Genomic DNA, 21,152 nt, shown 5'->3' on the forward strand with positions numbered 1-21,152 from the left:
AGATCCAGCAGGTCTACTAAAGGGACTGCCTACACTACGCTTGTCCGTCCTCTGCTAGAGTATTGTTGTACAATACGGGATCCGCATCAGAAAGGATTGATGAATGACATCGAATAAGTCCAAAGAAGAACAGCTCATTTTGTGTTATCGCGAAATAGAATTACTAAACAAACATTCAAGGTAAACGATTAACTTTGGTGGTAGTCGATATTTCACAACGTATTATTAAAAGACTGCATTTGAGTGCGGCATTGCATGTTAAATAAAAAGAATCACAATGTCTAAAATTGCACTTAAGTGCGGCTTTTGCATATCAAATAAACGAGAAACACAGTACCTTAAGTTGCACTTGAGTGCGAGAATAATGCAAATTACGTGAAGGCGCCAAGAAGAATTTAAGGACATTAGTTATGAATATATGTCTGTAAAAACAAATTTAATTTAATCGTAAGAAAAGGGCTTAATGATTTTCCCATTATCAATCACAAAATTTCCAGGGTCTAAATCGTGGTTGCTATGTGTCAAACGAAAATTACAGGTAGACTCTGGTGGAAGCTGTAGTGCATTTTAGCGGGCAGTGATCCGGCTGGTGGTGTCGCGGCGGAAGACGCGCTGCACGTCGTCTGGCGTCGTCTCTTGGCAGCCCGAGGGCAGCAACCAGGAGTACCGGGCCGTCAACTCCGAGAGATGTCGCCTGGGATCGGTTGGCCGTATCTCCCGGCGGCGCGACGCGATTGCGGCGGGGAGCGCAGCCTCGATCTTCTCTTTCCCGGCTCGATCACACGTGTCCTCCAGGACGATATTTTCGCGTTCTCCAGAGCTCGTTCCCAGGGCGTGGCCATAATATTCTGCTTCCAGCTGCTCAAAATTACTGTTCATTGTCCTTTTTACATGCACCGTTCACAATTCCCACGGCTGGACGACCATACGCGGACCTATCTGTGCATGGACTTTCTTCTCTAGGCAAGCTCCATGTCACCAGTTAAGCACGGATATCCTGTGTTCTGTTCCACGTATGATAAAATCTCCTTCCATATCAGTGCGATCTTTCTCTCACATCTCCCAACAGGAGAACATTTGCTGTCAATAAAAGGCTCTCACAGCAAGCGTTCTTTCTCTTAGCAAACTTTATATCGTTCATTTCACATCGGCATTTCAGGCCCCTAAAGAGAATTCAATTGTCATCTGATCCTTCGTCAGAATATGGATCCTGCCGTGCGGGATTAGCCGAGCGGTCTTGGGCGCTGCAGTCATGGGCTGTGAGGCTGGTCCCGGCGGAGGTTCGAGTCCTCCCTTGGGCATGGGTGTTTGTGTTTGTCCTTAGGATAATTTAGGTTAAGTAGTGTGTAAGCTTAGGGACTGATGACCTTAGCAGATAAGTCCCATAAGATTTCACAAACATTTGAACTTTTTTTTTTTTTTAAGTAAATGGATCCCTTCTAGTCTTCTTTCCTCAACATCACAGGAAAACGTTATTGGGTGTAATGGTGGTTGCCTGGATGCCTAGGGGAGAGGGGAGGGGTCTCTCTTCGGTCGGTTGGTGATTACCTGTCTCCCACAGAGGAAGTGGCCGGTTGTCGGATGGCCAAGCCCATGTCCTAAGGTCCCGTACAAACTTTATTTTTTTAGTATTTCATTGTCTATAAAGTGTGGCAAATGTATGTTCATTTATGTGTACTTGTGATTATGACACAGCTGCGTAAAGAAGTTAGGGCTGCACCGTAATTTCGTAGGTTAGGGTAGATGTTTCTTCGCTCAGAACCATGCAGAAAATTTTCATAACCGTTAATGCGAGGGAGTCATTTCCTGATTAATTAGTGTCTCACAATACATCACGTTGTCAATATTGTTCGAAAAAGTTTCTTCAACAGCTTTCTCGTGGAATAGTAGATGTAGACGATCAGTTAACAACTGAAATTTTAGGTTCAATTATTGCAGTTTCATTACTCTTTAAATGTATGGGCCGGCGACCGTAATTTTATCTTGCTATTATTCGTAATTACAGTTTTGTGCGACCTAACAGAAATGATTTGCAATGCGCATTGTTTTGTACACCGAGTACGATATGTTTTGGAGTTCTATATCACTACTGTTTGGATGTTAACGATAGTTTTCACTATGTAAGTTCAAATTGCCTAAATTAACCATTGATAACAGGCTGATGGTGAAACTTTTTGTGAAATTACATCTCACACGACTTGTTTATTGCAGTGTAGAACAGGTGATAGTAGCACTAATTTCATGGGACTTACAGAGCACATAGCCTTGATTCCGAGTTTTTGCGCTGGTCTTAGGTCCGCTCCAGTTTTGTAAGATTTGTAACACTACTTATGCTTTTTAATGCTCCATTACGGATCCTTCCTACAAATAATATTGATGAAATCTTGTGAATCCTACTGTCACCACACGGTTTAACTTGGAAATGATACAACAAACGTGTATGAGGAGTAATTATTAGCCTGATCGGCTACCATTTAAAGCTCTTCTTGCGTCCTCCTACTACGCATTGCGTACATGATTGTAATATAATGCAGCTTCCCACATTGTCCACGTGGATTAAGAAAAGGCAATACACGGTAGTACGTAGTTCAGGACAGTTAAGTACACAGAGCTACACAGCAACATATCAAGTGTACGTATTTCACATTATGTTACTTTTTATGCCTATAATTATACTCTATAATCCACTGAACTTTTTAATTAGTTAATATTTTAATTCCAGTTTTAGTTCCAAGTTTTGTGATGACTCATATGGTAGGGGTTCTCTTTTCTGGTAATTTGGGAAGATCTAGTACGTTTTCTAGCATGAGTCGAGAAATATTCTAAAGATCCTGTTTACCTTGGTGGATTGAAGGTTCGCAATTCACTCTAGGTACATCCCATAAATATGTAAACCTCTTTATGCATGAAACGATTTATATTTTGCAGTCGTCATGTGTTATGTACCTGTAAGCTCAAATCCTGTATTTACATTCAGCTCGTTGTTGTCAGGTCATTCAATGTAAGTTGAAACATTTTTATGTAAAATATTTACCTGTGTGTTCTTTAGAATGGACAGTCTTGTCTTTAACTCGTTGTCTCAGCGAACGGTACATCGGACAAGCACCTGATATTTATACTTTTATGTTTGTTCGTTCGCCAACGGCTAACAGCGCATCATTTTGGTCTATCAGGAAACTGTCTACAGTAATTTATCTCATGTTTCACAGGTAGTTTTAATTTCAAGCACAATTGTTGAAATGAAATGTACGGCTTCTGATTCGGGAAAGTAGACTTGGCCAGAGCTGGTATCTGACCTCCAGCGAAGAACGCGAAGGCTGAGCATCTTGTCTTATTTAAAATGCAAGCAAACAATATTCTAGTCCAATTGATTAATTACATGCAGTGCAAAACACCGATTGTGTAAAAGTGAAATTTTTGTTGAATCTGAATCATGAATTAGAACACCGTTGAGGTTCATTGCCGAATTTAATATACGGAACGGATTTCCTAATGTCATCATTTATTTTGGCCCTGGAAGCGAATCTGAAGGTGGGAGAATTGGTATAATGTTATTACTGAAAGGGGATGAATGTGATAATAAACTCAAGTTTTAGGTTACTCTGCAATTTATTACAAAAGAGAATAGGAGTTATAAAGCATAAAGAAACAACTACGTGAATTTGATATCATAAAAAATAAATGAACAAATGAAAAGAGGCGAGTGGAAGGGCTTGTTGCCTTTCAACAGTTCATATTGAAGCTGGTGACAACTTGTTACGAAATCTTAGCTACGAAGCGAAATTCTGGAGTTTCATTTGTCTGTCTCAACACCTTTCCCATGGAATTGAAAGTTGTGTTGCATGTTATATTCGTCATATTTACTGTAAGGCGACTGTGCTAATGTTTCGGGTGGCTTTTCATGTACGTCTGTTTTAAAGTGAACCGATTTACTAATTACAGAGCACATGGAACATGCAAAAGGCAAGGTGTCACGATTGTAATCACATAAACATTGAACTAAGATATGATGTGATTTCATACAAGTCCAAAATTTGACATGCTGTGTTCTAAAGCTTCAGTTCTGAATATTCCTTCTATTTTATTGAAGTCGTCGGAGATCTTACCACACATTAAAATGTGAAATCCTTCGTGGAGATGCTATCTGATCACCATCCCCAAATATACGAGCACACAGATTAATTCCTCACATACTTTCCTAAAAAGTGACTACTATTCTCACTGAAAACATAAGGAAGAAATATTCTGGAGCTCCATAGCAGTGACAACCTTGGCCTTCCACTAAAATGTCTACAGTGACTCAAATGAAACTTAAAGCAGGATTGCCATTTCGTACCTGCACCTTGATTCTTTAGAAATAAATGCCCTGTTTTGCCGTAGTTTCTTCTGAGATTATTTTCAAATTATTTGAGCAGAAGAGAAAAATGCTATGGATGATTCGTTGAAACACGTTAATTAACTTATATTCAGTCGCCAATAACTACTGGAGACGTATCTCATTCTTACTGTACAAACTACTGTGATTAAATATAAAACGGTAAATGCTTTTCTGTATTAAAGCGACGCTAATTGCGATTTCTCTACGTTGAACATTACTTAGAAAAGTTTGGAAGCTTCTTTCGCGTATATTTTTCGTATCCGATTTGTACGTTTACTTGAGAATGATCTTTAGTGCGAAAAAGGACGAAATATTTTGAGAAATGTGCTAGCAAATATTTTTGTCAGTGATATGAGAACTACGTTTGCCATTAGTATACTGGTTGCGCCTGTCTCTTCTTTAGAGCACAACTACGAAGTGGATTCGCATCTTGCGAAGTGTTACGGATCAACCAACGGTACCTGCGGGATGTTTACATAATGAAATCGCAGGTAGTTGATATTGACGACCAGGTAAATCATTTAGCAGGTAATGAGCGCCTAAAATTGTCGACGGAAAGGGCGTGGCCTGCTAGAAGCACTACTCTGACCTTGTCGGAATTTTAAATGCGTGACTCTGAGAGTGTGATGTAATTTCGTCACCTGCGTGCCGGATCTGGTTACTCGTGTAACATCCAGCGATCTGTTTGGAGTTATGCTTCCAACAAAGGTTAATACGTCTGTCCAAAATCTTCCATTTCAGGGGAACTCTGTTTACAGCCAAGTGGTACCTACCATAGCAGTTTTCCCTCTGTGTGCAGTCTGTGGCGACAGGAGTGCGTGGATCGAGCATAACTGTGATATTTCCAAAAAACTGCCATACAAAGGTAACGTTACAAGCGATAAAGCATCGCTTAAAAATCATCATGTTGAATGTATACGTTTGTTTACAGAAATTGAAATCGAAATAACAGATTAAGACAAGTGCAGTATCTCGAGCAGAGAAAGAGGAGAAAGAAACTCTTGTAACAGGAGGCATAGGAGACCGATGGGAGGGAGAAAGTATGTAATGCCCTCTTCACATCGAAGTCGTTGGACTTTAAAGCGAGAGTGCTAAAGCATTCCGAAAAAGATTACAGTGGCTTTTTATAATGGAAGCAAACTCGACATTCACCTTTAGTGATCTGAGAAAACAAAGAAAATTCTACATACGGATTACTGGTCTGAGATGCTAATAGCAAGCACGGCTGTATAATGTTATCTAAGTTTTGATATTCGAATGACACGTCTAAGTAACTCGGAAAATGTCACCGCTAAATTACAGCACGATAAAACTATTTTATATGGACGTTAAGCATGACATCAGATTTTCTATAAAGCGATACCAGAAAGGGGAAAAAATATTTGCACAAACAATATTCAATAAGCTGTGCTTTTAAAGCGTTGTACGGATTTTGGTCATAATGTTGGTGATTGTAGTGCTTTGCGTTTTGATATAGCTATCAAATAGCATGAGAAAGTACTTGACAGAAGCACTTGCTCTAGATTATGCATTATTTAGTTCTGTATATGTTACATGCCCTTTACAATTGATTTCTTTTGACAAAGTTATTACCACCTTGTGCTTTCTCAGCGAGACATATTTCGGGATATTTTAACCTTCCGTTAACTTTAAATGTTCGATCAACCAAATTTATGGTACAGTGCAAGCGAAGATCGCTTTAGTAGAGGAATTAGGGAAAAAAGGAGTCATAACAGAAGAAGTGATTAAAGAATGTGTGATTTAATGTTGGAAATAGACTATTTATTCACAGCTATCGATCAGTCGAGGATACGAACAACTTCTTCCTTCACAGCATTATGCGTAATGAAAAAGTGGTTCGTCGGCAGTGAATGCAGCATCAGGTCTTCTAATGGATCTTGACGATGGGGGCGGCCAGTGTCTTGTAGTGGACGCCGCCGATGCCGTAGGCGGTGACGGCATGCCCAGCGACGACGGCGGGGGCGGCGGCGTACGCGGCGATAGCGGGGGCGGCGTGGGTGGCCACGGCCACGGGGGCGGCGATGGCGGTGACTGCGGGGGTGCGGACCTCCACCTCACTCACCACCGGCTTGGGCACGGGGACGTCCACTGGGACGCTCTGCACGCTGACTTCGGGCTCCACCTGCGCAAACAAAACATCAGCGATACTTCCTGAGCGGGACATTCTTCAATATCAAAACTACATCAACTATTTCTTGACGGTAACTTTTTTTCAAAGACATACATACATTTCATGAAAAGTTCTAACAATCATAACTTGTTGATACTTTGTTTAAATTTTATTTCCTAGACATGACCCAAGATACAGCCCTCAACAGGCAACCGTGACAATAAGACTTTCAGCCTAAGATTACAATAAAGTTGGCTAAATCTGAAACTTCGCTTTGCCAACTTATATCAAAGAAAAGTGGAATAATGATGTAGAAAACATTACATAGTGAAAACTATCGCTAACATCCAAACAGTAGTGATATAGAACTCAATTTTCATATCTTTTGGATAAATTTTGTCTGTGCGCTTTAACGATTTATGCAATGAAATTGACGAATTACACAAGATAGTCGAAATTCAACCAGCTACAATGATGGAAAAGAAAACTGCAGCACCAGAACAGAACCAGTACTGATAAACACAGTGAGAGACTTATCTAACACGCGTAATTGGCGGCAAACCATTGACGGAGATGCATTTCTTTTTCCCTGGGCGTTCCAGATCACACGTGAGGACTAAATATCTACTTTGTTATCATTTCCAGATGATGGGGTATGTTTCTTACATCAACACGGAAATAAAATTTAAGCAAAATTTGACTAGTAGCTGTATCGAAATGTGTATTTATAAAAGTTGTGTTATATACGAACTAAGTATCAGGTCACCAAAGTAGTATGTATCATTACCTGTCCGAAAGAACAGACGCCACACATACAGATATGCCTCGATGGGCATACGACACTTCGAATGCGGTTGCATACCAGCATTCGTTCCCTTGCGGGAATACAGTGAAGCTGCGAGCAACGGAGAATATGAACGGGTTGGTGAGCAGCACTTGGGAAGTTGGATCGGACGGGAAGAGTTTCCGAATAGCAGAGATCTTTAAGGCAAAGCGTTTTACAGAAGCAGAACAACCAGGCTGGGCTTCCGGTTCGGTACAAATTTTCACGTGAAGCTGTTGAATTATTTCAACGTCCAAAACAGCTACATTGTACAAATTTCCCTTTAATTAGCGAAGAGTTACAATGTAAACTATTCAGATCATCTGATGAAGCTTAAAATCGAAACTGGTTATGGTACAACTTTTGTAACGTGAGGCTAAAATAAATAAAGTAGCAAAAATAAAAGACATTCAATGAGTTTCCTTAAGACATTCTGTATCCCGCAGCGCATTGCCTGTGATGAAATAAAGTAGCTGTAACGTTGGAGATTTCAACGATCGACCAAGAAGGAAGCCTGAAGTTTCTAACTATGACTATAAGTTAAGAAATATGACATTCATCGTATCGTTCAAATACAATGAATAAAGAGCTACTTTGAGGCTAAAATCATTAGATTCAGTACTGAGCTTTCATTGCAGCAGTACGTGGTCAACATTAACACTGTAAAAAATTCTAAAATGTTGGAGGTTTTAATGGTCGTTGGATGTGTCTCTTACCTGCGTGATCTGAGGGGTGATGGTGGCGACAGATCTGGCTGGGGCGATCACCTGCTCCTTGGAGACGGTCTCAGCAGGTGTGGCCAGAGCACCCAGATTGGGTTTCAGAACCTGAGCGCTGTAGCCAGTCACCACGGGTGTGGAGGCATAGTGGACCTGCACAAAGAACGACACATTGAACGTAAGCAGCGCACTGTTAAGCCGAAACACCTCTTAAATGAGGGAAGGGCGAAAGTCGATTGCTATAAGGTAGCCGTACGCTATAAATCAGAAAACAATAAAAAAGAAAATTGCTGGGCTCTGTTATCTGTTGAAGTGTATAGATACTGATTCAAGAGGATTATCTACGTGATTGTCTTTTCCGCTGATACTGGTCTTCGTAGGAGAGCTCACCTGCTTGGAGACGACGGTGGCGCTGATGGGGGCAGCGATGGCAGCGGGCGCGGCGTAGGCGATGGCGGGGGCGGCGGCCACGGCGGGGGCGGCATAGGAGATGGCGGGGGCGGCGGCTACGGCGGGGGCGGCGTAGGAGATGGCCGCGGGGGCAACGGCGCCGTGCAGGAAGCCGGGCTTGGCGGAAGCGAGCGCCACCAGGGCAGACAGCACCACCTGCAAGCACAGCACGCAGCCGCTACAGGGGACGGGATGCACAAGGGGCCGTTGGCACGGGTGTGGCGTGCTCTTCACACAGCGCGCAGAATTCTTCACTAATGAAGCGATATCGTCCAGAACAGGAACTTCACTCCTTACTATGTTTGAGACCTTCGACTACTACTCTGTCGTAATGACCTTCCAGAACAGTAAAATCAAATAACTGGCAGAATGGCTTATCCCTCATAATCAACTCCTCGGATCATATTAGAGGAACGAACAGATTTTAGGAAAAGTGATACTTCTGTCTTGAAACCGATTAAGTAAACAGACAATAACTACTACTCTGTCGTAATGACCTTCCACAACAGTAAAATCAAATAACTGGCAGAATGGCTTATCCCTCATAATCAACTCCTCGGATCATGTTAGAGGAACGAACAGATTTTAGGAAAAGTGATACTTCTGTCTTGAAACCGATTAAGTAAACAGACAATAACAACAACGGTACGGAATTCGTGATTTATAATTCGTTTCGAGAGCCTACGGTCAGTACCAAGTAACTAAACGTAATTTTTCATTTGATCGCGGACGTTGATCACTTGATAATGACCGTAATGGGTAGTAAGCGGTCGGGAATAAATGAATTATGTACATTGGTGAACAGTTGTCAACCCTGTCATGGACGACGATAAAATTGGATACAGAGCTGTGTTTACGAACCGCCTCTCAATCTTTCTCATATTTCCCGAATTGATCCCACAGAAGAACGAAAATATTCCATGATAGATGCGCTTTTTAGCTTGCAAAGTGAAAAAAAGGTTCAAATGGATCTGAGCACTAAGGGACTTAACAGCTGAGGTCATCAGTCCCCTAGAACTTAGAACTACTTAAACCTAACTAACCTAAGGACATTACACACATCCATGCCCGAGGCAGGATTCGAACCTGCGACCGTAGCGGTCGCGCGGTTCCAGACTGAAGCGCCTAGAACCGATCGGGCACACCAGCCAGCTTTGCAAAACCAAAATCAAATTTTTGTACTGTAGTTCTCATATTTATGTGCCACTAACATGTTGGAATACTGTCGCAAAATATTGTATAAATCAGTATTGGTAGCATCAAAACAGTTTTATTCATAAGTGGGGCCGGCCGAAGTGGCCGTGCGGTTAAAGGCGCTGCAGTCTGGAACCGCAAGACCGCTACGGTCGCAGGTTCGAATCCTGCCTCGGGCATGGATGTTTGTGATGTCCTTAGGTTAGTTAGGTTTAAGTAGTTCTAAGTTCTAGGGGACTAATGACCTCAGCAGTTGAGTCCCATAGTGCTCAGAGCCATTTGAACCATTTTTCATAAGTGGTGACTTGTTTCGACCCATTGTGGATCATCTTTAGTGATGACGCGCGGAAACAATGACATGTAGCAGGAACTGTGGATACGACCCACTGATGTCGACCAGTTGACAAAAGAGGGTGGTTTCTACAGTTCCTACTCGGTGCCATCGTCTCGACACGTAATCAGTATTAAAATAATCCACACCATCTCGGAACAGGTCACCACTTATAAAAAAAAAAGTCTTTTTAGACGATCAAGACTGTCCTTTACAATATTTTATTATTAGCTCAATAGGTTTGCATGGAGTTTTTTGTAAGATGGCAAATGTATCTCCTTTTTTCGTCTATATGTTGCTCTCTGGGCTGCTGATTTGGAATCTAATTGTCTTTTGGAGTAGCGTAAAAGGGTAGCAACGAAATAATGTAGCACCGTAAATATTTTAAGCTCTCACTAAATATTTTGTTCTCAATCAGATACAATTACGAGTGAGCTAATTACTTGCGTCCTTTCGATATCTCCAGAACAAGCGCAAACTCTAGAACTGTATATTTTTTTCGCGACAAATAAAAATGTGTCGCCAGGAAAGGTACGTTTTCGCACAAGTGAGCGCCTAATCGATGGCAAAATAAAGCTGAACGGAAAAATAATAAAGAATAACTCCGTATTGCAAGTAAGCGGCCTGCGTTATGTAGCAAGCGTGGAAAGTGCTACATGAGATGCATAACGCTCAATAAAAAAAAATAAAATAAAATAAAAAAAATGTCACGACTGACTTGCTGGTTTAGAAAGAAGCACGAGCTGAATGAAAAACTGAGAAGATAGTCCGCCACTAGGTATGACTATTAAACGTGTTCCGATTGTTACAATTACTGGCCTTCTCAGAAAATGGAGAAGCATCCTGATCGATGACAACCAAAAGAGTTAGCTACTTCTATAAACAATTTGATATTACATTAGTGATAACACGTACGGACAGAGTCTCAATTTCAAATTGCACCAGTTTCTTCTTCCTTATCCAGAGATTACTATAGCGAGCAGAAGCATCGAAATACATTCGTAGCTCATTGCTGCTGTCCGTAATGTGTCTGTACATAAAACGAGGAAAGCGCGCGTGAGTTGTGAGATTTGTCGCGTGTCCTGAAACGTAGTGACGGGCAGCTGCGCCACTTACCAGCTTGATCATGTCGGAGAGTCCTGAGTGCTGTGCGGAGCGTCCAGAAGTGCCGTCAGTGGCCGCGCCGCCGCTTATATAGGGAGGAGGGGGCCGGCTCTGCGGCGCAGGGCGTGTCTGGCTGTGTGGCCCGCGCGGGGTCCCGCCGGGCAGCCGGCCTTGGGCCGCATCTGCCCGCGGCCTTGGCGGCGGTCCGTAACACTACCCCCGGGCCGGCCAGGGGCGCTACCATCTGCTTCCTACTCGGTTCCGATGGCGCCGCTTCTGTGTCTGATGCCCTCAGAAACATTTACGTGTCGTGGTGCATGACCCCGTACACACACTAGACTTTTCTGGAGACTGGAAATCTACTCTGTAGCAATCAGCATGGATTTCGAAAAAGACGATCGTGTGAAACCCAGCTCGCGCTATTCGTCCACGAGACTCAGAGGGCCATAGACACGGGTTCACAGGTAGATGCCGTGTATCTAGACTTCCGCAAGGCGTTCGATACAGTTCCCCACAGTCGTTTAACGAACAAAGTAAGAGCATATGGACTATCAGACCAAATGTGTGATTGGGTTGAAGAGTTTCTAGGTAACAGAACGCAGCATGTTATTCTCAATGGAGAGAAGTCATCCGAAGTAAGAGTGATTTCACGTGTGCCGCAGGGAAGTGTCGTAGGACCGTTGCTATTCGCAATATGCATAAATGACCTCGTGGATGACATCGGAAGTTCACTGCGGCTTTTTGCGGATGATGCTGTGGTATATCGAGAGGTTGTAACAATGGAAAATTGTACTGAAATGCAGGAGGATCTGCAGCGAATTGACGCATGGTGCAGGGAATGGCAATTGAATCTCAATGTAGACAAGTGTAATGTGCTGCGAATACATAGAAAGAAAGATCCCTTATCATTTAGCTACAATATAGCAGGTCAGCAACTGGAAGCAGTTAATTCCATAAATTATCTGGGAGTACGCATTAGGAGTGATTTAAAATGAAATGATCATATAAAGTTGATCGTCGGTAAAGCATATGCCAGACTCAGATTCATTGGAAGAATCCTAAGGAAATGCAATCCGAAAACAAAGGAAGTAGGTTACAGTACGCTTGTTCGCCCACTGCTTGAATACTGCTCAGCAGTGTGGGATCCGTACCGGATAGGGTTGATAGAAGAGATAGAGAAGATCCAATGGAGAGCAGTGCGCTTCGTTACAGGATCATTTAGTAATCGCGAAATCGTTACGGCGATGATAGATAAACTCCAGTGGAAGGCTCTGCAGGATAGACGCTCAGTAGCTCGGTACGGGCTTTTGTTGAAGTTTCGAGAGCATACCTTCACCGAGGAGTCAAGCATTATATTGCTGCCTCCTACGTATATCTTGCGAAGAGACCTTAGGGATAAAATCAGAGAGACTAGAGCCCACACAGAGACATACGGACAATCCTTCTTTCCACGAACAATACGAGACTGGAATAGAAGGGAGAACTGATAGAGGTACTCAAGGTACCCTCCGCCACACACCGTCAGGTGGCTTGCGGAGTATGGATGTAGATGTGGATGTAGAAATGAGAACCATTTCACTATGAAATTCAATGATACAATATCGACAGCGATAGACAGATTCATACCGCAGTAGTTAATAAGAGACGGGGCTGATCCACCATGGTGCACAAAACACTTCTGAACACTGTTGCAGAAGCATCGAAACAAGCATGCCAAATTCAGAAGAACGCAAAATCCCCAAGACTGGCTAAGTTTTACGGAAGCTGGAAATTTAGTGCGGACTTCAATGCTAGATGAATAGTTTCCACGGTGAAATATTGTCTCAAAATATGGTATAAAACCTAAAGAGATTCTGGTCGTATGTAAAGTACACCAGTGGCAAAAACAGTCAATACCGTCACTGCGCGATAGCGATGGAAATGTTACCGATGATGGTGCAACTAAAGCGGAGTTACTAACTACAGTTTTCCGTAATTCCTTCACGAAAGAAGATGAACTAAATATTCCGGAATTCGAAACCAGAACAGCTGTTAGCATGAGTGACTTAAAAGTAGATTTCTTAGGTGTTGCGAATCGACTCAAATCACTTAAGAAAGGCTAGTCTTCCGGTCCAGATGGTATACCAATCATGTTTCTTTCAGAGTAAGCACACACAATAGCGCCTTTCTTAGCAATCATATAGAGCCGCTCACTTGACGAAAGGTCTGTTCCTAAAGACTGGAAAGTAGCACAGGTCACACCAACATTCAAGAAAGCATCTGGAGTAACCCAATGAATTACAGACCCATATCACCGACCTCAATTTTCAGAAGGATTTTGGAGCATATACTGTACTCGAAGATTATGAATCGCCTTGAAGAAAATAACTTATTGATATATAACAAACACGGATTCAGAAAGTATCGTTCTTGTGCAACACAGCTAGCTCTTTATTCCCATGAAGTAATTAGTGCTGTCGACAAGGGATCTCAGATCGATTCCATATACCTAGATTTCTAGGAGGCTTTTGATACCGTTCCTCACAAGTGACTATTAATCAAATTGCGTGCATATGGAGTATCGTCTCAGTTGTGTGACGGGATTCGTGATTTCCTCTCAGAGAGGTCACAGTTCGTAGTGATAGACGGTAAATCATCGAGTAGAACAGAAGTGATATCTGGCGTTCTACAAGGCAGTGTCATAGCCGCTATGCTATTCCTGATTTATTTAAATCATCTAGGTCATAATCTGAGCAGCTCCCTTAGATTGTTTGCAGATGATGCTGTAATTTACGGTCTAGTAAAATCGTCAGACGATCAATTCCAAGTACAAAATGATCTAGAGAGAATTTCTATATGGTGCGAGAAGTGGCAAACAGCACTAAACAAAGAAAAGTGCGAGGTAATCCACATGGGTAATAAAAGAAATCCGATAAATTTTGGGTATACGATAAATCACACAAATCTAAGGGCTGTCAATTCGACTAAATACCAAGGAATTTAAATTGGAAAGACCACATAGATAATATTGTGGGGGAGGCGAAGCAAAGACTGCGCTTTGTTAGCAGAACACTTAGAAGATGCGACAAACCCACTAAAGAGACAGTCTACATTACACTTTTCCGTCCTCTGCTGGAAAATTGCTGCGCGGTGTAGGATCCTTAGTAGGTAGGATTGACGGAGGACATTGAAAAAGTGCAAAGAAGGGCCGCTCGTTTCGTGCTATCGCGCGATAAGGGTGAGAGTGTCACTGATATGATACGCAAGTTGGGGTGGCAGTCACTGAAATAAAGGTGGTTTACTTTGCGGCGAGATCTATTTATGTAATTTCAATCACCAACTTTCTCTTCCGAATGCTTACATATTTTGTTGACACCCGCCTACATAGGGAGCAATGATCATCATACTAAAATAAGAGAAATCAGAGCAAGAACGGAAAGATTTAGGTGTTCCTTTTTCCCACGCGCCATTCGAGAGAAGTAGTATGAAAATGGTTCGATGAACGCTCTGCCATGCACTTAAGTTTGAATTGCAGAGTAACCATGTAGACGTAGATGTAAATGTAGATGTAGATGAACATGTTGACCGAACGCTACAGAAGTCACATTCCAATATTTCCACGTCTGTGGAATGTGTTGACTAGCTGCAAGATTATTTTCACCACAGAAGAAATATACAGGGTGTACATAAAGTCCGTGAACACTTTCAATTATTTATTGCACAAGAATTAAACATTGTACAGATGCCATACACATTGCATTTTGAAGAAAAACTCTGAAGGTTTTTTTTTAGAAACATTCGATATGCAAACCATGAGTAACTCGGCAACCGTGAAAACGATAAGTCGAATTCTTGCCATACCCGTCCCAGCATGACATCGTCGACTGTGGCAGTCGCTTCCCGTATTCCCTCCCGGAGCTCTGCTAGAGGCGGTACGTGCACCAGATCTTTAATGTGTCAAATGGTTCAAATGGCTCTGAGCACTATGGGACTTAACAGCTGTGGTCATCAGTCCCCTAGAACTTAGAACTACTTAAACCTAACTAACCTAAGGACATCACACACATCCATGCCCGAGGCAGGATTCGAACCAGCGACGGTAGCAGTCGCGCGGTTCCGGACTGCGCGCCTAGAACCGCGAGACCACCGCGGCCGGCTTTAATGTGTCCCCAAAAAAGTCATACGAAGTGAGATCTGGTGATCGGGGAGGCCCTTTCATGAAACAGCTGCCCCTTCTGTAGTACGGCCGATCCATCGATGTGGCAGCTCCGTGTTCAGTTTGCCACGAACTTCACGATGAAAATGGGGTGGAGTCCCATCCTGCGAAAAGATGAACGGACAATTCGATTGCATTTGAGGCATCAGTCATTGCTGCAACATGACCGAGTGGGAATATCCAGTGACAGTGCTCTCGGTGAAGAAGAATGGGTCGTACAGTTTGCGACGTGACAAGGCACAAAACACATTTCCCTTTGAGGAATCACGCTAAATTCAATGCATTCGTGTGGATGCTTTGTACCCCAGACTCGACAGTTATGCCAGTTCACTTTCCCATTAGTGTGAAAAGTGGATTCGTCTCTAAAAATTAAGCGATCAATAATGCTATCCCAATCCTCATTCAGTTGTTATAACTGCGAACAAAACTCAAGACGCTTGACTTTGTCATCGTCATTGAGCTTCTGCACTAGCTCCATTATGAATGTTCGCATAGACAGCTTCTGTCGCAGGACTTTGCACGCTGCCATTGGAGCCATTTCGGGTTCACGTGATGCATGACACACCAATTTCTTTGGACTCCTTATGAATGTCTCTCGCACGCGCTCCACATTCACTTCACTCACACTGGGACGTCCGCTTCTCTTTTCCGGGCACAAGCAACCCATCGTAACAAATTTGTTGTGCCAGTGGTAAATGGCCTTCCTTGTTAGTGGCTTCTTACCGTACTTGGTTCTAAACATCCGTTGAACAGATGTAGTACACTTGTTTTTGGCAGATTCCAACGCATAGAAAGCTCGCTCCACACCTGAACTCGACATGTTTACGACTAGCGCTGACTATCGGCAAATTATCAAACTACGCTGTGGCAGTATACATGAAAAAAAAAAAAAAAAAAAAAACTTTCCGGGTTTCTCTTCAAAATGACATATGTATGATATCTGTACAATGTTTGGTACTTGTGCAATAAATAATTGAAAGTGTTCCCGGACTTTCTGTACATCCTGTATTCGCGGAACACATACACGGTCCATCAGTTAACGTAGCCACGACCTATGTTGAACTCCAACGTCCAATAACCAATCAAAGACGACAGGTAGCAACGCTAGCATTGAGGCGACGCGGAAAAAAGCTTATCCGAAACGGCTAAGTTTGTAAACTGTCCGCATACCGCCGCGGTTAAAGTATACCCAGCAGGTAAAATGGCGCTATCTAAAACCGACAGCTGCGCAGAGTGGCCGCACGGTTTGGGACGCAATGTGACGGATTGCGCTGCCCCTCCCGCCGGAGGTTCGAGTTCTCCCTCGGGCATGGGTGTTTGTGCTGTTATTATCATAAGTTAGTGTGTAAGTCTAGGGACCGATGACCTCAGCAGTTTGGTCCCTTAGGAATTTACACACATTCGAACATTTTTTTCTTTTGAACCAAGACCGAGGCAGGTGTGGTGCAACACGGGCCATAGATGATGGGGACAACGACAGCTGTGCAGAAGTGTACAGTCGAATATACGTGCAACTGTTGATTAACTGACCTCGCAGATGAACCAAAGGGCTACCAACAGTATCCTCTCAACGACCATTCAGCGAACTTCGCTGCGCGTGGGCTTCCACAGCAGGCGTCTGGCTCATACATCCATTCTGACTGATGTCCATCGGTGAAGAAGTTTGGAATTTGTGCGTCAGTACCACAGTTGGAGGTTCACTGAGTGGTGACCGGGGCCTTTTCAGATGAACCACATTTTGTGCTCCATCGGACAGATGAAACGTCTGAAACGTTGAAACCAAGCGCCCAATTGTTGGAAGGGTCCAGGCTGGAGGAAGGAGCGTTTTGGTCTAAGGAATGTTTTCGTGGCATTCCCTGGGTGATCTCGAATGTTTTGGAAGGCACAATGGATCACTACAAGTATGCATCTACTCTTAGGGGCCAGGTGCACCTCCACATGCAGTTTGTTTTTCCTCTGCACGATGGCATCTACCAGCAGGACAATGCAACGTATCACATAGCTCGCAGTGTACGTTTGTGGTTCAGAGAGCACCAGGATAAGTTTACCGCATTCTCCTGTCACTAAACGGCCCGGATTTAAACCGAATCGAGAATCTGTGAGACCAACACGATCATGCTGTTCATGCCATCGTCAACCAAGAAACCTAGCGCAGCTGCCCACGGCGCTGGAGTCTGCATGGCTCCACGTCCTTGTCGATGCCTCCCAGAATATCATTGACTCTTTCTGCACGCCTCGCAGTGGACTGCGCTGCAAAAGGTGGTTATTCAGGTTCTGGACAGGTGGTCACATTAATGTGGCTGGACAGTGTAGAACGGTGTACATGTATGTGAAGGGTATAGTGTGTGTCTTCTCGGGTGGACATCGCAACACAGAGCGCCCAGAGAATGTGCTCGTGCAACTTACTGCCATCTTTAGGACTCTGAGAAAGGCCGAATTACTGGTATGAGGAGCATGGCATCATCATACCATGTAGTGAAACGCGTTCCTCATGAATGTGTCAAGCTGATAAACAGTATCGTTTAAAGTGCTTCGACCGTGTGCTACCCGCCCGTATAGACGTGCGTGCTAAATCGCCCCTTCTGGGACAGAGAGTGTGGCGCCCCAGGATCGAATCCGCCTGATGGACTAACGATGGAAGTCGCTGTGCCAGCCAGCCTGGATGTGGTTTTTAGGCCGTTTCCCACGTCCGACTAACTAAATGAATACCGGGCTGGTATCCAAGTCTCACCTCAATTACACGGTTCACAAACATTTCGAATACTTTCGCACAGTCGCATGAATAACACTATACGAGCACAGCTGGGGTACACACATTCTGTCCCGCAGAGAGGGTGAAAGGGGGACAGGGAAGGTCTGTCAGGGTGGAGACAGGCATGGCTCCCGTGCACCTCTTAAATTAACCATGCTGACCCTGCGCAGATGCAGGACAAAGGCACAAGAAAATGAAGTTTCCACAGTGTGCTCTCCCGTTACCACTACGTCTGATATTTGATGTAATTTGAGTTAATGCCGTTAATTTCGTGCATTTCTGCAGATTCGCCTCATTTGAGAAAGAATGTGGTAAACTCTTTTCTATAATCCTTTTCACAAGTAGTCGTATAATTCAGTTTTTTTAATTTGTTGGCTTTCGGTACACGCCCATACAGTCATCTCAGTAGTTTAGTGTCAATTGTGACTATACGAACGTAATGACAACAAAACGCCCTGTCCCTGAGTGTAGAAAATCTGCGACAAGGCCGACAATCGTATCTCTTGTGGTGTCTGGCTGTGACACCACATCTCTTCCGTTGGGTTAGCAATCCATATAATTCAGTTACTGATTTTCTTCCGATAAGAGACATCAGCGGTACTGTTTAAACAAGCACTCAACAAACCGGGGAAACGTTGGTCTTTGCGCTTAATTACACTTGAAATAAATATTTTCCAGCATTAATATACTGTAGGATTAATCCCGAAAGAGTCAGACTGCATTTCATCAACAGTTTGCATCTCTTTACTGTCCTTGAAACACTAAAATATCCTTTTTGTGAATAGACGTCCTCGAACTATCATAAAAGCAAAGGTATACTCCTAATATTTAGTACTTCTCAAAATAAAAAAGAATCATATGCATCATGCAAGGACCTCCGTAAACTACCTGAGAATTCCATTCGGTGACGTGACCATCTCGCACCGAGAGAAGTATAGCAGTCAGCGCTCGCCAAATATCTGCGACGTACACGTAACAAGTAAAAACAACAAAACCCTTCGTACTTTACAGTAAACAAAAATACTATTGTAATAAACGCATTATACTAATTATTTATGGACGCAGAGTTGTCGGTGATACTGTATACGTTGTATCACTACAACCGACAAATCGCTAAGACCGTTGGCAGTAGCTCAATAACTGCACAACAAGTGGTGACGACATAGACTCTGGACGTTAGTGCGGCCAGAAGAGTACATACGCGTGCTTCCAGAGCACTCTACCACGAGAAGATCTCAGGGTCGTAGATACATGGTTGATGACATATGGAAGTTTGGGTCTCGCCGTGAGTCATGTTCGGATAGGCTAGTTTTAAGCGACCGCTCGAGATAAGCGGAAAATTCGGGTTCGAGTCCTGATCCGGCACAAATTTTCACTGTCGACAATCCATTGTACAGTTGATGGTAGTTCATATTCGCAATTCCGAATGCAGTGACTTTGATGAATTAACGGACGGCAACATCTGAAATCCGGCAAAGGTTACAGGCAGAGCACGGTTACACGGTCGGGAACAGGTTATTGAAACCTGGATTGAGATCTCTAGTTGCCATGAGTTGTTGACCACTGACACCATACGACAGACAACAAAGAGTTCCATGGGTAGAGTGAACGGAGACATTTAGTGCTATTGTAGGACATTCAGCGATGGGTCTCACTTGTGTCCGTAGGTGACCTGGTGAAACAAACAGGAGGCAGCGATTCTCGAGACCCCCTCCTCTCCAACTCTCGGATTCGTGGTGCGGGGAGCTACTGGGTGTGACAGAAGGACTGATTTGGTATTTGTTGAAGAGAGACTGCACGCTCACCAGCAAGTGTCAAGAATGAAAAAATCCCGTAGTCGCACCTGCATGATCAGGATACCAGATAGGATATTCCAGCAGGATAATGCAAACTCAACATTTCAGCTCTCATCACAAACTCCTTGAGCAATGTACGAATCCTCGATTGGTCTGCCCGACATAATTTGTCACTCATAAAGTGTGTCTTGGATGCGAATGGAAGACTTATACTTTTACATCAGTCTCTAACAATTTATCTTCATGAGCTGACACAACATGGCAAGAAATTCCTCAAAATGATGTTCAGAGGCTGTTTGCTTCCATGCCGTACCGTGGCGGGTCCACTTCAAACTGTAATTGATGATGGATATCAATTCCGCATGGAATGAAAATTTAATAATCTAATATCCTTCATACGATGAAAATTTCTATAACCTTTGATAGTCATCAAAATGACACTTCATGGCATAGTACTTTCGATTTCACTGTGTATATGTGAAAACTCGTTGACTGTCCAAAAGAACGGTCGTTCGCACAACACGTACTGTAGCTACAGCCGATAAGACTCACCCAGGTGCTGTGAACTACTGCTAGTATCTGGAGACATGCTGCTTTCCGTGCTTCACCGAACTGTTCTGGGATATTTGAAGGAAGATTCCCAAAGCAAACTAGACGGAAGGGGTGGTCCTAGTGTCTCATAAATGATAAGGTGCTAGGATCATTGGGGTAAGGACGTACTTCCGAGTCTTGATTGTCCCTTTCCAGCCACGAGCCGTACCACAAGAGACACTACGTTTCCTATTGACACCACCCATCTCACTGAGGTAGTTACCATGCACGAAAGAAAGTGATTTACAAAAATGGATTCGTTACTGGCTTAGACAATATCACAAAAATGTTCTCCAGTTCTTATTTCTCAATTACAGACCAGTGAGGTGCTGCAGTGCTTAAGAAAACCCGCCTACGGGAGGAGTGACGTTCAAATCCCTGTCCGATGAACCTGACTCAAACTGATGGCCCTTAAAATTCCAAGACAGGCAGGCAGCAAACGTAAAATTGGCACAAATTTTACTCCATGTCTGATACATCGTTGGCATCTACAATCCTATATAAGGAAGTATTACGCACTCTGAATGTCTTTCAGAAGGAAAATCTGAATGTTTGATTGTTTGTGAAAAGGTGAGTTTATGCGTCGTGCATGGAGGAGGAACTTCAATCAAACATGCCGGAATTTGACAAGGGAAGGATCATGGCCTATGGGGACTGCGATTTATCGTTCGTCTTCATTGCTGTGCTT

At 43.3% G+C, this 21,152-nt stretch overlaps 1 protein-coding gene across 1 annotated transcript; it reads right to left on the minus strand.

Annotated features, from left to right (window-relative positions):
- Positions 1-6,120: 6,120 nt before the first annotated feature.
- LOC126474561 (cuticle protein 16.5-like) lies at positions 6,121-20,462 on the minus strand. Its single transcript, XM_050102037.1, has 5 exons — positions 20,426-20,462; positions 11,143-11,312; positions 8,442-8,657; positions 8,049-8,204; positions 6,121-6,521 (listed from the first exon to the last, which is right to left on the minus strand). Exons 1-5 carry the CDS (start codon positions 20,460-20,462, stop codon positions 6,267-6,269), a joined length of 834 nt encoding a protein of 277 aa, XP_049957994.1. The 3' UTR covers positions 6,121-6,266.
- Positions 20,463-21,152: the final 690 nt, after the last annotated feature.

This window comes from Schistocerca serialis, chromosome 4 (genome assembly GCF_023864345.2).
Source record: "Schistocerca serialis cubense isolate TAMUIC-IGC-003099 chromosome 4, iqSchSeri2.2, whole genome shotgun sequence".
Classification (NCBI taxonomy): domain Eukaryota; kingdom Metazoa; phylum Arthropoda; class Insecta; order Orthoptera; family Acrididae; genus Schistocerca; species Schistocerca serialis.